General features: G+C 40.1%; 3 protein-coding genes across 4 annotated transcripts in view; all 3 read right to left on the bottom strand.

Moving 5' to 3' along the window:
• bcap31 (B cell receptor associated protein 31) overlaps positions 1 to 1,102 on the bottom strand; it is a 28,684-nt gene extending 27,582 nt beyond the window's left edge. The window contains exon 1 of the mRNA XM_024385138.2: positions 944 to 1,102. The gene's annotated coding sequence lies outside the window, so the exon portion shown is untranslated. The remainder of the gene's footprint in view (positions 1 to 943) is intronic.
• A 1,302-nt stretch (positions 1,103 to 2,404) lies between these two features.
• On the bottom strand, positions 2,405 to 14,698 carry slc35a2 (solute carrier family 35 member 2). Of its 2 annotated transcripts, none has more exons than XM_024385137.2 (5): positions 14,262 to 14,698; positions 12,170 to 12,352; positions 9,465 to 9,616; positions 8,484 to 9,190; positions 2,405 to 3,181 (listed from the first exon to the last, which is right to left on the bottom strand). In XM_024385137.2, exons 1-5 carry the CDS (start codon positions 14,335 to 14,337, stop codon positions 3,154 to 3,156), a joined length of 1,146 nt encoding a protein of 381 aa, XP_024240905.1. In that variant the 5' UTR covers positions 14,338 to 14,698; the 3' UTR covers positions 2,405 to 3,153. The 2 variants fall into 2 exon arrangements, with proteins under 2 accessions (XP_024240905.1, XP_042160059.1); XM_042304125.1 differs by lacking the exon at positions 14,262 to 14,698 and adding an exon at positions 12,451 to 13,158.
• Positions 14,699 to 17,281: 2,583 nt separating this feature from the next.
• pim2 (Pim-2 proto-oncogene, serine/threonine kinase) lies at positions 17,282 to 21,216 on the bottom strand. Its single transcript, XM_024385135.2, has 7 exons — positions 20,961 to 21,216; positions 20,586 to 20,686; positions 20,382 to 20,432; positions 19,722 to 19,942; positions 19,407 to 19,576; positions 19,115 to 19,291; positions 17,282 to 18,997 (listed from the first exon to the last, which is right to left on the bottom strand). The coding sequence occupies exons 1-7, from the start codon at positions 21,019 to 21,021 to the stop codon at positions 18,843 to 18,845; spliced, it is 936 nt and encodes a 311-aa protein (XP_024240903.2). The 5' UTR covers positions 21,022 to 21,216; the 3' UTR covers positions 17,282 to 18,842.
• Positions 21,217 to 21,328: the final 112 nt, after the last annotated feature.

Raw genomic sequence — 21,328 nt, 5'->3', positions numbered from 1 at the left:
GCGACAGCGCGCCAATACGATCTCGCTAGCTCCGCCCCCTCTTTGCCTGTTCCCATTGTGACTAATTTGTTCCCATTGGAAACGACAGGCTGTGGTCCATCTTTGGTTAGTTATAAACATCGTTGACTACACTGGTAATACTTGCAATATGTAGAAATCGCGCCGCTATTTTCTGGTTGCTAACATTTGTCGTTCGCCTAATTGCAGTGTGACAAAACAAGCAACCGTGTAGAGAATCGTCGCCCAAAAAGTTAAAAATTGGAACTTTAAGAAACCTGTCAAGCTGTCGGTCATTCAGCCCCTCAGCAAGGCAGTTAACCCACTGTTCCCAGGGCAACGAAGACGTGGGTGTCGATTAAGTCAACACCCGCACCTCTTAATTCAGGATGGGTTTGGCTAAATGCGGAAGACACATTTCAGTTGAAGACATTGAGTTGTACAACCGACTAGCTACCTCCCTTTCATCAATGATGGCTAGTTAATTATACAAGTTGGTAATAGCTGCTAACTAACAAATAAGGTAGCTAAAGGGCTCTACAGTGCAACCACTTTACTCAGATATGGGCCTAAATATTTTTGTGCGACCTGGAATGTTTTATTTAGGAGCTCCAGCGCGCATAGGAAAAAAAATGAAGGCTTTTATTAACTCAAACCTCATTGTGCTTCCAAATGTGACGCACACGTGCTTCTTGCAACAACAAAAAAAGGTCGCTAACCAGCCAACTGTTTGTAATATCTGGCTGGACATTACGTATAAATTACTAGTAGCTGGAAGTTTGGACAAAGACCAGACATTGCAAACACGAAATGACGTCGATTGCTAAATATGCTAGTTAACTAGCATGCTAGCTGGATTTCGAGCAATGGTTGTGACTAAGTTACCTGCTAATGTTCAGCACAGGCCTAATAAAACTCACTTTATGCAACGGTTAGCAGTACTCACCTACAACACTTCAATTATTGGATGCACGGAGAGTGGTCTTCCTATAGGGATCTCGACCGCTAAGGTATATCAAAACAGAAACGACGCGTAGTTCGCTTGAGCGCTAATTAGCCAAATGCATTCTTGAAGACTTCCTAGCTAGTTACTTCCTACTTCCGGTGCCAGCTCATCTCATCATGAGACGGGGGTAAAGGTTAAATTGCCCCATACTACAGTATAGTTGAGTCAGAGATGCATTCCAGATATGATATAGATCATCTTTGTCTAAGGTCAGTTAAAGCACAAGACTTCACATCTGCTTGGTGAAAGAGGGCACAGATCAAAAGTCCATAAAAAACGAGGTTGGGCAATCTAATCTATTTTAGAAGGTTTCCACTTTTACCACAGCCACAAATGCTTTTTCGTAAAAATTCATGAAAACAAAAATGTACTTTTTGGTCATAATTTAAGGTTAGCGTTAGGCATAAGGTTGGTTTAAAATCACATTTTAAGAAGATACATTGTAGAAATGGGCGGGAATTATGACTTTGTGGCTGTGGTAACTAGTGACGACCATTTTAGAGGTTTGAATCCTTCCATAACATGTTAGTGGGCCCTCTTGTCAACTAAAATGGTCTGGTAAGTGAAGAAATATGTTTTTGTTTTTTTACTAATACATTACATATCATTAATAAATAAAAGGCAAAGAAAATATTTTCACATCTAAGCATGTTTATCTGAGAAAGCTTGAACCAACATTGACAATTTTGTAAAATATTTCAATTTGCATGACAAACTAGGACAGTTATTTAATTTCATACATAGTTATTAGGCAGTAATTACACACACGTCTCCCAATTCACGATTTTGTCGTGCGCATGAACATTAAAAACGCCCGACCCCACCGGTGTGATTGTTACCTCTCAGGGTTTAGAGCTTGAGGTAGTCACCTCATACAAGTGCTTGGTCTTCAAAGCACCTGTGTCGCTCCTCTTTTCTGTTCGCTGCAGCTAGTGACTGGAACGAGCAGCAATAAACACTCAAACTGGACAGTTTTATTTCCATCTCTTCATTCAAAGACTCAATCATGGACACTTACTGACAGTTGTGGCTGCTTCGTGTAAAGTATTGTTGTCTCTACCTTGCCCTTTAGCTGTTGTCTGTGCCCAATAATGTTTGTACCGTGTTTTGCTACCATGTTGTAATATGGTGTTGCTGCCATGCTATGTTGTTGTCTTAGGTCTCTCTTTATGTAGTGTTGTTGTGTCTCTCTTGTCGTGATGTGTGTTTTTGTCCTATATTTTTAATCCCCGTCCCCGCAGGAGGCCTTTTGCCTTTGGTAGGCCGTCATTGTAAATACGAATTTGTTCTTCACCGACTTACCTATTTAAATAAAGGTTCAATAAAAAACATTCAAAGCTGACATAAAAAATATTGTTCAGTAGAGGGCGCCAAATTATCATGGACTGTCTTCAACCCAAATACAAGTCAACACATATACATTTATTTAGCAGATGCTCTTATCCAGAGCAACTAACAGGAGTAATTAGAGCTAAGTGCCTTGCTCAAGGGCACATCGACAGATTTACCCCCCTAATCTGCTACAGATTCGAACCAGCGACCTTCCGGTTACTGGCCTCTAAACGACTGGCCTCTAAACGACTAGGCTACCTGCTGCCCTTACTTTCAACACATTTTCAGTTTTGCTTAGCTGGGTGTTGAACAAACACATAAAATAAAAAAAAATAAAAAAGTTAAATATAGGCCGTGATTGATTTACATTAAAGGCTGATATTAGTGTTTCAATGCATCACACACATAATACAACTAATAGTTAAACACTATTAAACTCTATTCTAATCTTATGGGGATTAAATAATACTTGTTATAAATGGGTAGATACGGAGCAGAAAACTATTTTTTTTAACAAGAACTCATGTTAATGTTATATAGATAAATAGTAAGACAACAGTGTAAGGAAATATTTTCTACAAAGGAAGTTTCTACTCCTGATCTGTTACATGTAAACTAAGCATGATTAAAAGATAATGTAATTCTCTTCATACAATACCCATTCGCAACCGAGGCAAACATCTCCAACAGATCTGCTAGTATAGGAATTTCAATTAAATTAATAGAAGGCATTTGTAATAATTTTCCTTTCAACATCACTTTGACATGAGATGCAGGCATGGTATGCCTTCAGATGCCTTCAGATGTGAAGCACTTTCTTAGCATCCTTTTTCCTTTTCAGAGGACCTAGGAACAGGGAGAAAATGGAACACAAAAGCACCAGTCAGATATTGTTTTCAAGAAGAGATCTTTGTTCTGTCCTAAGCAAATACTATAACAACCGTATCAAAACAAATAACATGTTATTGTCTCGCATGAACTAATGTGAAAATAAACATTCTCCCTGGGGAGAACTTTAGAACGGTATATCTTACAGCTCTGAAAATAGGGTAGCGAAAAGCTCAAACACTGAATATACATATATATATATATATATATATATATATATATGTGTGTATATATATATATATATATATATATATATATATATATATATATATATATATATATATATATATATATATATGTGTGTGTGTGTGTATATATATATATATATATATATATATATATATATATATATATATATATATATATATATATATATGTATATGTATATGTATATATATATATACAGTACCAGTCAAAAGTTTGGACACACCTACTCATTCCAGGGGTTTTCTTTATTCATATGGAATCATGTAGTAACCAAAAAAGTGTTAAACAAATCAAAATATATTTTATATTTGAGATTCTTCAAATTAGCCACCGTTTTTCATTAGAATTAACAGATGTGCCTTGTTAAGTCAATTTGTGGAATTTCTTTCCTTAATGCGTTTGAGACATTCAGTTGTGTTGTGACAAGATAATAATGGACTTGGTATTTTACCAAATAAGACTATGGCAATAACAGTTCAAATAAGCAAAGAGAAATTACAGTCAATCATTACTTTAAGACATGGAGGTCAGGAAATCAGGAACATTTCAAGAACTTTGAAAGTTTCTTCAAGTGCAGTCGCAAAAACCATCAAGCGCTATGATGAAACTGGCTCTCATGAGGACCGCCATAGGAAAGGTAGACATTACCTCTGCTGCAGAGGATAAGTTCATTAGTTACCAGCCTCAGAAATTGCAGTCCAAATAAATGCTTCACAGAGTTCAAGTAACAGACACCTCAACATCAACTGTTCAGAGGAGACTGCATGAATCAGGCCTTCATGGTTGAATTGCTGCATAGAAACCACTACTAAAGGACTCCAATAAGAAGAGACTTGCTTGGGCCAAGAAACACAAGCAATGGACATTAGACCGGTGGAAATCTGTCCTTTGGTCTGATGAGTCCAAATTGGAGATTTTTGGTTCCAACCGCCATGTCTTTGTGAGATGCAGTCAGTGAACGGATGATCTCTGCATGTGTGGTTCCTAACGTGGAACATGGAGGTGGTGTGATAGTGATTTGCTGGTGACTGTCTGTGATTTATTTAGAATTCAAGGCACACTTAACCAGCATGGCTACCACAGCATTTGGCAGCGATATGCCATCCCATCTGGTTTGCACTTAGGGTTACTATCATTTGTTTTTCAACAGGCCAATGACCCAAAACACACCTCCAGTCTGTGTAAGGGCTATTTTACCAAGAAGGAGAGTGATGGAGTGCTGTGTCAGATGATCTGGCCTCCACAATCACCCGACCTCAACTAATTTGAGATGGTTTGGGATGAGTTGGACCACAGATTGAAGGAAAAGCAGCCATCAAGTGCTCAGCATATGTGGGAACTCCTTCAAGACTGTTGGAAAAGCATTCCACATGAAGCTGGCAGAGTGTGTGGAAAACTGTCTAGGCAAAGGGTGGCTACTTTGAAGAATCTAAAATATTTTAATTTGTTTAACACTTTTGGTTACTACATGATTCCATGTGTTAATTCATAGTTTGTCTTCACCATTATTCTACAATGTAGAAAATAGTAAAAATAAAGAAAAACCCTTGAATGAGTAGGTGTGTCCAAACTTTTGGCTGGTACTGTAAGTCAAAAACTCTTAAAGGCAGTGTACTGTATCACTTCCGACAAAAATGGTTGACTGATGTTTATCCTGATTTTCTCCTCCCCTGATATTCACTTGTCTCTCACTCCCAGTTTAGCATGAAAAAATTGTAGGCAAGCCAATGTTACTGGTTTGACTGGGATAGGTGTCTTTTAACGTTGATGGACAATAGCATCTCTCGACATCTTTGTCACTACAGGCGATAATTCTTTGTTGGAAAAAGATGCAGGGATAAGAACGGCCTTATGACTTAAACGGATGCAATAGTGCACTGGATCACAGTGATAACACTCCTGGTGGTGCTCTGCACCAAGTGTAATATTACAATGTTATCATTTTGTTAGCTCTACTTATAAAAGGGACACAGAATTTTGTACTTACATTACAATTATACTAAGCACAATTATAAACGCAACATGCAAAGTGTTGGTCCCATGTTTCATGAGCTGAAATAAAAGATCCCAGAAATTTTCCATATAGACGACAAGCTTTTTTCTCTCAAATTTTGTGCACAAATTTGTTTATCCCTCTTCGTGAGTATTTCTCCTTTGCCAAGATAACCCATCCATCTGACATGTGGGGCATATCAAGAAGCTGATTACACAGCATGATCATTCCACAGGTGCAGCTTGTGCTGGGGACAATAAAAGGCCACTCTAAAATGTGCAGTTTTGTCACACATCGTACAACAGATATCTCAAGTTGAGGGAGCGTGCATTTAGAATGCAGACTGCAGGAATGTCCACCAGAGCTATTGCCAGAGAATTGAGTTAATTTCTCTACCATAAGCCGCCTCCAACATAATTTTATTGAATTTGGCAGTTCGTCCAACCGGCCTCACAACCACAGATCACGTGTAACCACACCAGCCCAGGACCTCCACGTCCAGCTTCTTCACCTGCGGGATCATCTGAGACCAACCACCCGGACAGCTGATGGAACTGAGGAGCATTTCTTTCTGTAATACAGCCTTTTTTTGTGGGGAAAAACTCATTCTGATTGGCTGAGCCTGGCTCCCCAGTGGGTGGGCCTATGCCCTCACAGGCCCACCCATGGCTGCGCCCCTGCCCATTCATGTGAAATCCATAGATTAGAGCCTAATGAATTTATTTCAATTGACTTGTTTCCTTATATGAACTGTAACTCAGTAAAAGCATTGAAATTGTTGCATGTTGCGTTTATATTTTTGTTCAGTATACATGAATTAAGACAAAATCCAGAGGGATGGAAACCAGCTCCAGTTTTATAAAAGTTTTACTAAAAGAAGTATTATTTGTACAGAGGCATTCGTAAAAAGTGCAAACTAACCATGATAACTATCTTTTTCTTCATAAGTTCATTTCATATCACACAGATATAAATGCATCCAACGCTGAACAGTGATGTGGGACAATAAGACACCAAGTAGAGGCCAGTGGCTCTGTGTCAACATTGAAGGCAATGAACGCAGACAAATTCATCCCATATTGAACAGCTGCTAATAGTCTTTCTGAGGAGGAACACAACGATAACCTCATATTGAAACCAGATACTATTTCTTAGGTAACTTAAATAGGTAACATGTAAGTGTTCATTAATTATTCTAGCATATGGTGGTCAGGTCATTTCTCAGAGGCCAAAAGGCATGGGGATACTGTAGTAAAATGTTGATGACTAAATAAAATATGCTTTTGTCTGAGAGTGTATAGAAATAGCTAAGTCATGTACATAGTAAAAAAAATCAGATAAATACTTTTCTTGATCAAAACTGTATCAATTAGTTTTTTCCCCTGATATTTCACACTGAAAAACAAATTGTGAGAAATATCACCTCCCTTTATGAATACCATTTGTAAAGCATTTAACTGCCTTTAGTCTATCAATTCATTTGTTTAATGTCAATGATACTAACCCAGACTTAAGATAGAATTCTATATAAAGGTCTACTTGTTTATGCATTTTAAATTATATGAATTGGCTGTAGGTCAAGACTATGAGCAGCTGTATCTGAATTTCTAACCCAATCCAACACCAACAGCCTGAAAGTAAACAAAAACAAAATAAACCAATTCATGACAAAAAAGGATTTTAGCTGCCTAAAAATATATTATATTGTCCTTGTCAGCTTGATGATTTTAAAGAAACCATTCTTACGGAAACGAAGCAAGTATGCTCAATATTCTCTGGTAACACTGGGATTTAACTTCCATTTAAAGAGAAAAAGCGCCTTCTTTTAATATGATAATAAAGCAGACTTGAGTGTAAAAAAAAAAACACCCACAACTAATGCTTTATCATTTGATACTTGTCCAGTTTACTCTGTTTTTTACTCTGGGACAAACACTTTCCACTTTGACAAAAAACATTCCATCAACTCCAGTTGATATCTAAAAAAAAAAAAAGACATCTCAGAGAACAGTTTGTGTATAAATATGAGCATATTTCCACAAACCTGTCACAATTAGTCGAAGCAAAAAAATGAAATTATAAATGTGATATTATTTATGCATTTTTCAACTTTTGTCAACAAATGATATCATTACTGTACAAATGAAAGAGAAAAGGCACAGCATGACCATTAGCTCAGGTGGTGCCCAAACTAGCCCGGCCCACCTTAAACTAGCCTCCATTTTAGGCGCCGTTAGGATGGGATTCGATTAGTTGGGTCTACACCTGAGGAGCTCAAGCGAGAGCAGACAGAAATACATTAATTCCGGAACACCTCAAACTCCTTTTCAGTTTCTAGGTTTATAGACATTTATAAAGTCGCCATGCCAATTGGAAGTCTTTCAACTATATTCCATTATAGTTCAGATGGACAACCATCTCTGTACTCCACTAATCAGGCCTTTATGGTAGAATGGCCAGACTCTCTGTCTAAAGAGTTGTATCCAAGTAACTAGGTTTCTTGAAGACCATAACTTCCATTTTTTAAAACAACTAAAGTTGCAGCTGTATTTGAAGTCCTCTGGCAAGTCATCTGGATATGTGGTAAGGCTTTCTTTTGATTAAAAATACATTGTTTAAGGCAAAGAGGGGTCTGTAGAGAACTTAGTATTGAAAGCAAAGATATTCCCAGAGGCATGATTAACATGAACAGAATATCACAAGTTTTCATACTTCACCCTCTTGTGCTTTCAAAAAGTATTGAAACTTCGCAGACTACTGCACGAAAACGAAGTTAAAATCTCTGGCTACCCATTCCATTATAGGCAGAATACACTGATGGGTAGTCTGAGGAATAACAACCTTGGGCTATCTACAGAACTAAAATACAGCGATGCCGTACCCCTTCAGTTTGTATCAAAAAAATCTATTGATATGAAGTTCCCAAATTAAATATAAGTAGCAGAAAGATAAAGATGGAAGGCAAAGTTTGTTTTAGTCCAGATGGAAAAATAATGAGATTTGAAAGGAAGAAGAGACGGACAGACAGGATTGCAGAGCGCTCATTTCACCAAGACTGACTTTGGGAGGAAAGCTTCCGTCTCCGAGTCTCCAACGCCGTCGGCCAGACTGTGGCTGGAAGAGGAGAGGGTAGCAGTAGACGGGGAGGGAGCAGCTGCTTTGGGCAGACTATACATATAGACGGCTCCAATGACCAGACCAGCACCCAGAGTGAAGAGGAGGTCCACGTGGAACCCAAAGAGGTAGACCGAGACGACAGTGGAGACGATGATGGAAAAGGAAGTGGCGAACCCCTTCAGGATGTTGTCTGCGTACTTCACTACCACCGCCACCAGTAAACCCCCAAAAGCCTGGTTAAAGATGACACCCCACACCATGGGTGTGTACCCAAACAGGAAGCCCTTCTCTGCAATGGCAAGGCCATCGTTCCACCACATGCCCAACAGGCCTAGTAGAGTGCCAAATATGCCCAGCTGGATGTTCCTCATCCACACAGAGGCTGAGCTGCCCTTAAGGATTTTCTCAAAGTACACTCCAGCAAAGCCAGAGGAGAGGCAGGACACTATCACTGCCACCAGTCCTTTGGCATAGTTCTGGCTCGGTCCAGTGACGGTAGTCTCCTTCTGTTTTCCTTCCTGCTCCAGCTGTACGATAGCAACCCCAGCGAACAGCAGGAGCAGGGATAGCCACTGAATCCGTGATAGGCTCTTCCGCAGCATCAACACAGAGAAAAGAGCTGTAGTCAGAATTTTCAGCTGGTAGGTCACCTGGAGAGAGAACCACAACATTCATTAAACCAAACAGCATTTAACAACAGACACTTGGCATATTGCAGACTAAAATCATTAAGACTTTAAAACAAAAAAAATGTATGGCTTACAGGAGGGTATGGGGAACAAAACAAAAAATGGCATTATAGGCTATTTTGGGGTACTCAAGGGGTTTATGCTTGTGGTAAAGTGATTTGCTATGAGATAACATAATCAAGGATGCGACGCAAGAAGAAACATATCTCATTACCGGGCAGCCAGAGCAACTAACCTGGAAAGTAGCTGCTGGTAAATTGGAGATAGCCACATACTGGAGGTTGTTCTGCAAGGTATAGATGAGGGCTGGGACAGCCAGTTTAAGCGTGTCCTTGTATTGGATGACAATGGAGTTGTACTGCAATACAATAAACTCCTTTAGGTTTCCTGGGAGAGGGAGAGAGCGAGTTGATTGTATGAGACAGGTGAAAATGCAGACCACCACATTTACATTTTGCAGGTAGGTCATGTGTATTGACAACACAAATTAGCCATGTATTGAACTTTAAAAAACAATGCCAAAATGTTTCTGCAGTAAACACAATGTAAATGGAAATATTTAAGATGAATAAAGTTCATATTCAGTTAAGAGTAATTAACAATGCTTCCAGTGCTATATTAATTTGTGTACTGGTTGATGGTCAGTAGCAGAATTGTTACCGAATGTTATGGGTTGTTATGCCGTTTGATAGTGATTACCTTCAGTAGCCCTGACGTCACAAGGACCCAGGACACACTGATTATTATTGTGTTGATGACATTATGAACACCGATTCTACAGCAGCTGGCAAAGTCACTGTCTTTTGTTTTGACTTTGTACAAGATTCTCAGGCTGATGTTTGGAGAACATTGGGTACTGATTAGAATAATAAGGGCCTGTCTCCAATTCATGTTCTTTGCTTCTGCTCTGGAGGTGTTCTCCCTGAATTTTTGTAAAACATTTCTGTTTGATATTAACAATGACTTCACTCCCTGGTTCAACCGAAAATCCCCATTACACACATTAACCCATTCTACTAAGCTATATGGAATGTTTAATACTGGTCAAACCAAGCATCATTTTGCTATTTGATTTAGAATTTTAAGACCCCTTGAAGTTAAATTAAATTAAATGTTAAAAATTACTCAGTACTTTGTTGAAGCACCTTTGGCAGCGATTACATCCTTGATTGAGTCTTCTTGGGTATGACGCTACAAGCTTGGCACACCTGTATTTGGGGAGTTTTTTTCCCATTCTCTGCAGATCCTCTCAAGCCATGTCAGATTGGATGGGTCGCTGCACAACTATTTTCCAGTCTCTCCAAAGATGTTCGATCGGGTTCAAGTCCTGGCTCTAGCTGAGCCAGTCAAGGCCATTCAGAGACTTGTCCCGAAGGCACTCCTGCATTGTCTTAGCTGTGTGGTTTGGTCGTTGTCCTGTTGTAAGGTGAACCTTTGCCCCAGTCTGGGGTTCTGAGTGCTCTGGAGCAGGTTTTCAACAAGGATCTCTCCTTTTCTCCGTTCATATTTCTCTCGATCCTGACTAGTCTCCCAGTCCCTGCCGCAAAACTAAATAAACAGCATGATGCTGCCACCACCATGCTTCACCGTAGGGATCGTGTCAGGTTTCCTCCAGATGTGACACTTGGTATTCAGACCAAAGAGTTCAATCTTCGTTTCATCAGACCAGAGAATCTCGTTTCTCATGGTCTGAGAGTCTTTAGCTGCCTTTTGGCAAACTCTAAGGGGGCTGTCATGTGCCTTTTAATGAGGAGTGGCTTTCAGCTCACCACTCCACCATAAACACCTGATTGGGGGAGTGCTGCAGAGATGGTTGCACATCTGGAATGTTCTCCCATCTCCACAAAGAAGTATTTAGCTCTGTCAGACTGACCATCTGGTTCTTGGTCAACTCCCTGACCAATGCCCTTCTCCCCCGATTGCTCAGTTTGGCCGGGCGGCCAGCTCTAGGAAGAATCTTGGTGGTTTCAAACTTCTTCCATTTAAGAATGAGGGAGGCCACCATGTTCTTGGGGACCTTCAATGCTGCAGAAATGTTTTGGTACCCTTCCCCAAATCTGTGACTCGACACAATCCTGTCTGAGATCTACGGACCATTCCTTCAACCTCATGGCTTAGTGCACGTCAGAGCAAAAACTATCAACTGTGGGACCTTTCCAAATCATGTCCAATCAATTAAATTTACCACAGGTGGACTCTAATCAAGTTGTAGAAATATGATCAATGGAGAACGATCAATGGAAACAAGATTCACCGTAGCTCAATTTCAAGTCTCATAGCAAAGGGACTTATGTGGTAATAAGGTATCTTTTAATTTTTAATACATTTGCAAAAATGTTTAAAAAAAACACTTTTTGCTTTGTCATTATAGGGTATTGTGTGTAGATTAATAATTTTTTAATCCATGTTAGAATAAGGCTGTAAAATAACAACATGTGGAAAAGGGGTCCGAATGCTTTCTGAATGCACATGTGAGTCTCACCTTTACCCAGAGGCGTCATATTAGTTTTGTAGCCCAAACTGATCAGATGCTTCAGACAGAAGTTGGCAGATCGGCTGTGCCGACTTCAGATAAGTCTCAAGACGCTTGTGGGGGTCGTAGTGCAAAACAGAGAACACCCTTTTGTGTTCGTGAGAGTCTAATCTGTTCACCATAGTTTGTAGGCCAAACTGTTCAGACGCTACAGACAATTATGAGAACACAGATTTTTGTGATGACTCATGGTCTGACAAACACTGCTCCAGCTCTGCCGGCAGATGTGGAAGTGCGACAGACGGATGTAGGGGATTGAGATGCATCCAATGCAAAAAAAAAAAAAACATATCTAGAGCTTAAACGGGCAGATTTTTATTGGGGATTTTGTATTATGCTAATTAAATTTTCATACAGGCGCAGACATCGACCTTAGGGGGTTTCAATATTCAATAATTGAGGCTTACCTTTTCTCTGGAATAAAATGATGAGAAGGCAGGTAAGTACTTTGAGCACCTCTGCCATAACCACTGCAGAGGTGGTGAAGAAACGGTCACCGGGCAGCGTACGGACATAGCGAATGCTGAGGATGAGAGAGGCATTCTGGACAACAAGGATGGCCAAACTGATGTATTTCAGCTTTCTGTTCACTGTAGTAAGAAGACAACATCAGATGACATCATTAGACTACTTTGCATGCATAGCTGAAAATCCAAGTCAGTTGAACCAGATGAAAATCTATTCTCACAAGACATAGGCAGAGCATAGCTTTGGTTTCCTCAGACACATTGGTGCAGCTGGCTTCCGGGTTGGATGCGCGCTGCGTTAAGAAAAAGTGCGGTTGTGTTTCGGAGGACGCATGGCTTTCGACCTTCACCTCTCCCGAGCCAGTACAGGAGATGTAGCGATGATACAAGATAGTAATTACAAACAATTGAATACCACGGACTTGGGGAGAAAAGGGTGTACAATTTTCAATTAAAAAAATTTAAATAATAAAACATCTGAATCCAACTTTTGTCCAAAATGTACCATATTCCTGCTGTGTAAACACTGGTAGATTATGTGTTAAGAAGTCTTGCGTGGTCTAATGGCAGCCCGCTGTCTAACTCTGCAGGAATATGGTGTGGTTAGGACAAAACTTGGATTGTTACATTTATTTGATAGCAAGGGATAAGAACGTTGCCAGCCAATATGGCCGACTGGGTCACGTCCATAGATGCAGAACAAAAAGAGTGGGTCCCGTCTCTGGCAACTGAACTGATAGAACAAACGACCAGCCGGCTTGGGTTGCAACCCTAGATGTATAGGGATGTATAAGGAAGATATTAATCCAAATAACGTTTATGAAAATATGTCAATCGTTATTTGAATATGTTGTATAAAAGTGATAATGCCCTCGAATCCGGTATTTGGAGGATATATTGGTACGGTTTGCCATCTCAGGCATAACAACACCGTGACAATATATCCTCCAAACACCGGCTTCTCAGGCATTATCACTTAAATACCATGGCTATAATTTAACACATTTGCCGCTAGAAATGTGTTCAACATGCACTGAAGTAGATAGCTGGCCTGTTTACCAGATAGCTACAGTTGTTGCCTTTGTATCCAAACAAAATGACTTGCTAGTTTAGCTAACCAAAACATCAGTCATTGCTTGCTATTATGAAAATTGAATTCAACAATGCCAATGTTTTCAATTTGACTTTTACTTTCAAAAGCAAACAGAACATATTATTATTATAATAAACTACTGTGCTGATTTAAACCTTCATTGTTTAATAAGTAATAAGGACCGAGGGGGTGTGATTTACAGCCAATATACTACAGCTCAGGGCTGTTCTTACATAAGACCCTTAGCCGTGGTATATTGGCCATATACCACAAACCCCAAGATGGCTTATTGCTATTATAAACTGGTTACCAATGTAATTAGAGCAATAAAAATAAATGCTTTGTCATACCCGTTGGTATAAGATCTGATATACTACGGCTGTCAGCCAATTAGCATTCAGGGCTCGAACTACCCAGTTTACAATTATTAATATCTGCCTACTGTACGATAAAGGACTACTCTTTTCACATTTTCCTACTAGTTGTCTGACTTGTTTGGTTGGTTGGTTGATTCATATGAGTTACATTAAGGCGCAGTTAATTCAAACAGGTGTGAGGAGTTTCTGACCCCACCCTCACCTGGCTGTAAAAAAAAAAAGAGAAAGACAAGTTCCACATCACCAAAGTTACAACACACACAGGCTCAATGCATGAAAGAGGCTATAGCTAACGTTTTGAATGCAACTTTCAGAGTCACACACACGTATATATATATGCTGAATAATAGGCCATATCCTCTGCCTGGATACTTTATTAATGAACTGGGTAGCTATTTTAAAATAGCTAGATACGAGCCACCGGATACATTGACTGACACTGCTGTAGCTGTATAGTTAGTTAGCTAACGTTAGCTAAATGAGCTAACATGGATAGCAAATCAACACAGTACAGTCTGCTAAACATCATGCTAACTAGCAGCTGAACAAAATATAGTTGTACCTTCACTCTGTCTAGGAGAGGCTGTCTTCTCCTCTCCAACTCCTGTCCCTTGGCCGTTGTTGTTGCCCCCTGCCATGTTGGCATTGACGTTATGTGAACTGGAATGTGTTGTCACCTAGCCAGTGAGCTAATTCCTTGCCTTTGACTTTCACCTAATGTTAGCTAATTTAGCACTGGTAGCTAGCTTGCATCCAATTGCTGTTGCAGCCCCTTTCACACGTCAACTGACAACGAGTGCTAGGATTCCCAACTCCACTAGCTGAGCCATTCCACGTTACGATTAAAACACTGATGTGTTGTTTTTACTTCACAATCATTTCCTTGTTCGCTGGCACATTCACAAAACCCCCAGAGCTTCCAGTACAGATGATCCTATTGGTTGTTGAGTTGAGGGACAGCCTCTCCGTCGTTCGGTGGTACTGATAGGACCAATGGAATGGTCTAAAATGTGCAAATCCCGTCGATGCAAACAAAACGAACTCGCCAATTAACCGCCATTAGTGTCCTCATCTTCTGGAGACCATAAAGACGACTACTGTATTTCAACATTAGCCTAAAATGATTACGCCAGACTCAAATTATAGGCTACGGCAGCATTGCACTCGAGCTGTGAAAGAAAGTATCAACTAATGGTCCGCCTGTCTTTGATGAGAGAAATCACGTTTGATATGCTGTATAGGGTTGGTTGATCATTGTACAGCCAGGACAGACTGGGATCTTAAAATTGATCCTCTAATGGACCCATACCAATTTATACGATCCTCAAGTTTCTTAAATATCCCAAAAGTGTCAACCAACAGTCACATAACTTCCTTTCACACACAGTACTGGTGCTTGCCCACAGGGCGAGGTACTAAACCATTCTGCCCTGTGGTTGCCTTGCCGTTTACAAAAAAATATTGCAGTCAGTGCAGTTTAACTGCAGTATGATCCCATAGTTTTTTTACTGCTGTAATTTTGCATTGTAACCACAGTTACAGAGCAGTATAACTGCAGTATGATCCCGCAGTTGTATATAATGCAGTAGTTTTGCAGTGTAACTGCAGTTACAGTGCATTATAAAAATCAAATCAAATTTTATTTGTCACATACACATGGTTAGCAGATGTTAATGCGAGTGTAGCGAAATGCTTGTGCTTCTAGTTCCGACAATGCAGTAATAACCAACAAGTAATCTAACTAACAATTCCAAAACTACTGTCTTATACACAGTGTAAGGGGATAAAGAATATGTACATAAGGATATATGAATGAGTGATGGTACAGAGCAGCATAGGCAAGATACAGTAGATGGTATCGAGTACAGTATATACATATGAGATGAGTATGTAAACAAAGTGGCATAGTTAAAGTGGCTAGTGATACATGTATTACATAAGGATGCAGTCGATGATATAGAGTACAGTATATACGTATGCATATGAGATGAATAATGTAGGGTAAGTAACATTATATAGGGTAGCATTGTTTAAAGTGGCTAGTGATATATTTACATCATTTCCCATCAATTCCCATTATTAAAGTGGCTGGAGTTGAGTCAGTGTCAGTGTGTTGGCAGCAGCCACTCAATGTTAGTGGTGGCTGTTTAACAGTCTGATGGCCTTGAGATAGAAGCTGTTTTTCAGTCTCTCGGTCCCAGCTTTGATGCACCTGTACTGACCTCGCCTTCTGGATGATAGCGGGGTGAACAGGCAGTGGCTCGGGTGGTTGATGTCCTTGATGATCTTTATGGCCTTCCTGTAACATCGGGTGGTGTAGGTGTCCTGGAGGGCAGGTAGTTTGCCCCCGGTGATGCGTTGTGCAGACCTCACTACCCTCTGGAGAGCCTTACGGTTGAGGGCGGAGCAGTTGCCTTACCAGGCGGTGATACAGCCCGCCAGGATGCTCTCGATTGTGCATCTGTAGAAGTTTGTGAGTGCTTTTGGTGACAAGCCGAATTTCTTCAGCCTCTTGAGGTTGAAGAGGCGCTGCTGCGCCTTCTTCACGATGCTGTCTGTGTGAGTGGACCAATTCAGTTTGTCTGTGATGTGTATGCCGAGGAACTTAAAACTTGCTACCCTCTCCACTACTGTTCCATCGATGTGGATAGGGGGTGTTCCCTCTGCTGTTTCCTGAAGTCCACAATCATCTCCTTAGTTTTGTTGACGTTGAGTGTGAGGTTATTTTCCTGACACCACACTCCGAGGGCCCTCACCTCCTCCCTGTAGGCCGTCTCGTCGTTGTTGGTAATCAAGCCTACCACTGTTGTGTCGTCCGCAAACTTGATGATTGAGTTGGAGGCGTGCGTGGCCACGCAGTCGTGGGTGAACAGGGAGTACAGGAGAGGGCTCAGAACGCACCCTTGTGGGGCCCCAGTGTTGAGGATCAGCGGGGAGGAGATGTTGTTGCCTACCCTCACCACCTGGGGGCGGCCCGTCAGGAAGTCCAGTACCCAGTTGCACAGGGCGGGGTCGAGACCCAGGGTCTCGAGCTTGATGACGAGCTTGGAGGGTACTATGGTGTTGAATGCCGAGCTGTAGTCGATGAACAGCATTCTCACATAGGTATTCCTCTTGTCCAGATGGGTTAGGGCAGTGTGCAGCAGTGTGGTTGAGATTGCATCGTCTGTGGACCTATTTGGGCGGTAAGCAAATTGGAGTGGGTCTAGGGTGTCAGGTAGGGTGGAGGTGATATGGTCCTTGACTAGTCTCTCAAAGCACTTCATGATGACGGATGTGAGTGCTACGGGGCGGCAGTTATTCTGCAATTACTGTGTCCAAAATACCATAGTCGACTGCCATTACTGCAGTTTCAAAACGGTAATCTTTTTTTGTCAGGGACACCCCATTGCCTGTTTATGAGTGATGTTGTCATTCGTTTTGATATAACAACTAAGTGATGGTTCAAATTTCCAACTGCTATCAAGCCCTTTAAATGGAGGCCTATCCTTCCTATACGTGTTTGACTTGTCACAAAGGCACTCTAAATGAGTGAAGTCTAATCTTGTGAAATCATGATTAATGAAAACCAAACAGTACAGATAAACATTGACAGCCTTTATGTACACTTAAGAATCAAGAATTTTACAGAATGTGTCTCCTGAAATTCTCATTTAATGTAAAGAGATTTGTGACAACTGACAGTGTATAAAACAATACATAAGTATTTACAACAAATATGACTATGCTACCTCAGCTCATTGACTATGATTATGTCAATGATAGTTCTAAACAATGAAGTGGAATTATTTTTTTTTAAATCCAATTTTCATGACAAGATTTCAATGTATTAACTCTTCCATTGGGTAAATTGAGTCATGAATGAGAAAATGTTTGTCATTACAGTCCCATCATTAAGGTAGGATTTAGATTAAGGCATATGATGAAGTCTCACCAACATTTAAACAACAACATATATACATACAATTGGTCATGTGGGTTCCACTTGCAACAATAGAACAAAAGTAAATAAATAACACAAAAGTCAAAATCACCCAGTTTTGAACATTGTCTATTGTCTTGAACAACAGTCACTGGTTAAAACACTGAGGCATTTACTTCAGGTAAACCTTCAAACTCCACAGAAAACAAGAACATACGTCCTAGGAAGGAAAATGGAAGCACAGATTTTTAACTTCCCTCCAAGATAAAGATCATCCAGTTTAGTTTCTGGTTTGGACACATTCTTGGATGATTCATTGCTGTGGTGTTGACAAACCCTTGGAGGCCTGCCCATCACAAAAAATTACACAGACATTCTAAAGGTCAATCCTGAAGGATAGTATTACATCCTGGATACTATTTGACATTCTAAATGTGTTAAAGTTCCAAAATAATATGCAAATATTATTTTGCAGAGAAAACAGTGTCAATGTCCCATTCCCAAGACTACTCAGCTCCAGCGAATAAGTCCATTGTATGAGGCGTATGAGCCTGACTTGCGTGTCCATAGAGATGTTGCCTTGCCTGTGTCACTACCAAACCATCAGGACAAAATCCATGGAAAATTTAAGATATCCATAGTGCTCCGGATTACTGTTGTTTTGTAGTCCTCTATTCCTCTTGAAACGAGATAACTTAAATAACCTGTAAAACCAGGTCTTCACATGGAAAAGTATGTGATCTCAACCAAATCACATTAAATAATAGAATCAAATGGTATCAGAAACTTCGACATACCTCCAGTATAACTGATGTAAACAGAAAGTCCAACCCTAAAGATAAATAAATAGTAATTGAAATAAATACCCATAAATGATTATTATTATTTTTTTTAAATAAAGCATACATATCTCTTCCCAATATGGTCTATATTACTATGGAATGTGCCGTTTTGTAACACTTATGAAGATCATTTAGATATAGTTTGCCTTGGCTCAAGATAAGTGTGTGATACATTTCTTTGTACTAAGGTAGTACATTAGTGCAGAATTTTTTGTATAATACTTGTCAAATTAAAATAAAATTGTATTGCAACACCACAAAATGATAAATAAATAGCTTTCCATAGGGGGACTTGATAAGTTAAGCACAGTGAATATAAGATAAGTGTGATCTTAAAAGGCATCTGAAGTTTCTTTAGCCACCCAATAGTATCCAGGAATCATAGGCTTGACTGGCTTGGCAAAGAGTTGTGATCCCCATGCAAGTCTCCACTGACGTTAGATGACTCCATCCAGGGATGGAGTAAAATCTCTTCTAAGCTTGGCCGATCTTCTGGTCTGTAGGCAAGGCACCAACGAACCAAAGACTGGCACTCTGTGGGGGGATTTTCAGTCATGATGAATTGTATTTAGAAATGAAATCCATAATTTGTTCTGCCATTGCCCTAGAAATCTTGTCAGATAGTAAGAATAGGCCTATGTAGTAATGTACCTTTTGAAATGCGTTTGGTGAAACTTGGCGTGGCCTGCACAATGTCTCTGTCCCTCTCGAAGGGAATGTCCCCGCAAACCATGTCGAAGAGAAGCACTCCAAGTGACCAGACAGTCAGAGACCGGGCATGATAGTGTTGATGTTGGATCCACTCAGGAGGACTGTACACTCTGGTGCCTAGTAAGAGAAAGGGATGGTTACATTACTGACAAAAAAAATAAGAGTCATCAATACTTCTAAAATACGTTTAGAAGGGTACATATGGATATCATAAGTAGTGTTTTTCACTCACCCTCAAATTCTGTGTAAGCAGTGTCTTTGAGCAGAGCACCGGAGCCAAAGTCAATGATCTTAACATCTCCTGTCCGAGTGTCGACTAAAATGTTCTCATCCTTCACATCCCTATGCACAATCCCCTGTGCTTGACAGAACCGCAGCGCTTCCACTATCTGGAGCATGAACCTGGAAAAAGAAGCCTTAGTTAGAATATAATATAAAATCACATTAATGAGCACCGAAAATCCAGCAGCCTCCCAAACATGGAAACTTAGTGGAGATGATCAACCTGTGAGTGAAATAAGTGTACTGACTTGAAACAGTCATATACCTTTGTGCAAGTGGCTCGTGCAGGGCTCCCCGCTCTGTGATGAAGTCAAAGAGGTCCTGACTGGGTTGTGGTCTTTCAAACACGATGAGGAATCCCTGTCCTGGCACCTCAAACCAGTCCAGCATCCTGATCACCCCATGGTGCCAGGGTCCTGCCCCTGCACCACCCCCCAGCTGTAAGAGCAGGGCTATCTCCATGGGTACCAGGTTGGGTCCATCTGGCTGTTGGCAGAGAGAGACAGAGGGAGGGTTAGTCTTATTATGAGTAGGTCAGCATCAATATACTTGTTCCTAAAACACATGAGAATAAAAATAGTTTTTTTTTTTTTTTTTTTACATATATTGACATTTGTTTTTTGGTCCAGACAGGGTAAGTACTGATATTAAGTTCCTCAAAAAAAAAATATATATATATATATTTGAGGAAAAACCCTACCACGTAATTTCCACAATATTACAACTACGTCACGGTTATGAAGAAATAACATGTGGTTTCTCTTCGATTTCCAGCAGAGGGCACGAAATACCCGCTTTTTGTTTCCACACATGACAAGACTGTCAGGTGTACAAGAATGGTAACCACAAAAAAAATACAATTGGCAGAAGCCCCAACAAGACATAAACGCACATCTTAAATCATATAAAGTTTTTTTAAACTTACCAATCGCGCCCATTGCTGCACTCTGTCACTTGAAACTTGCTTAATTGCCACCTAAGGATAAAAAAAACAAGTGTTCATATATCCATTTTTTTTTTTTAAATTAGTCTAAAAAAAAACGTTTGGAATTTTTGTTATTGTCATTAATTGACTATTTTCTCGTCACTTGAAAGAAAAAAATTAAATACAATATTTTGCTGTAAGTACCTGCAGACCATCTGAGATGCGTTGACCAGCAAAGACGGACCCAAATCCACCACTTCCAAGAAGCGCACCGAATTGGTAATGCTTCTCAAAGGACTCTTTACCTGTGGTGTCAAATAACATACATCAAAACATAGTCAAAGTTGTAATGAATGTAGGTAATGTAGGTAGGCTATGTAAGAAACTGTCTCTATGTCCACTATATTCTGTCATTTTCTAGGTATGTGTCTTGCTTGTTGTGAAAGCAAATATATGTACTGGCTATACCTCCTTTCTTGATCAACCTTGATATTCCAGTCAAACGTGAACCATACATTAATGAGACATAATGAGCCATTAAATGAAAAACATATGGCACTGGCACCTCCAAATTCTTACCGCTTTTTCCTTTGACATCCTCCTGATCCAATTGCAGCTCAACACTACGTTTGTCCAACATTTTTATAAATTGAATGTATCCGAAGTAAAAACAGTTGTGTAGATTTAGTTCAAGGTTATGTCCATTTCGAATTTAATCCGTGAAGAATCTTCAGTTTTCAAAATATCCAACACAGAGCAAGTTGCTGTAGACAGATGCGCTTCCTAGAAAGACCAAATTGCACACCAAACTGACACGTCTGGCCAAAGAAAGTTTGTTGCTGTTTTTTAAGATTAAAGCGGTGAACACGCCCACACGAAGCACCTGTCCAATCATCGCTGCATTAGCGGTAGTATTTTGAATTGTGGTCCAATCACAATGTAGCATG

This window comes from Oncorhynchus tshawytscha, linkage group LG22, assembly GCF_018296145.1.
Source record: "Oncorhynchus tshawytscha isolate Ot180627B linkage group LG22, Otsh_v2.0, whole genome shotgun sequence".
Classification (NCBI taxonomy): domain Eukaryota; kingdom Metazoa; phylum Chordata; class Actinopteri; order Salmoniformes; family Salmonidae; genus Oncorhynchus; species Oncorhynchus tshawytscha.
The sequence above is the reverse complement of the archived record's forward strand: the minus strand, read 5'-3'. Positions and strand labels throughout refer to the sequence as shown.

What these genes read in the sequence shown, in the direction of transcription:
- pim2 (XM_024385135.2), bottom strand. Translation starts at nt 21,021, where the DNA reads ATGTTGGACAAACGTAGTGTTGAGCTGCAATTGGATCAGGAGGATGTC. An exon ending in TGCAGCAATGGGCGCGATTG is followed by an intron (nt 19,943 to 20,381) that starts GTAAGTTTAAAA and finishes CTCTGCCAACAG; the next exon opens with CCAGATGGACCCAACCTGGT. An exon ending in CACCAAACGCATTTCAAAAG is followed by an intron (nt 18,998 to 19,114) that starts GTACATTACTAC and finishes ATCCCCCCACAG; the next exon opens with AGTGCCAGTCTTTGGTTCGT.
- slc35a2 (XM_024385137.2), bottom strand. Translation starts at nt 14,337, where the DNA reads ATGGCAGGGGGCAACAACAACGGCCAAGGGACAGGAGTTGGAGAGGAG. An exon ending in CATTTTATTCCAGAGAAAAG is followed by an intron (nt 9,617 to 12,169) that starts GTAAGCCTCAAT and finishes TCCCTCTCCCAG; the next exon opens with GAAACCTAAAGGAGTTTATT. An exon ending in TACCAGCAGCTACTTTCCAG is followed by an intron (nt 9,191 to 9,464) that starts GTTAGTTGCTCT and finishes TTCTCTCTCCAG; the next exon opens with GTGACCTACCAGCTGAAAAT.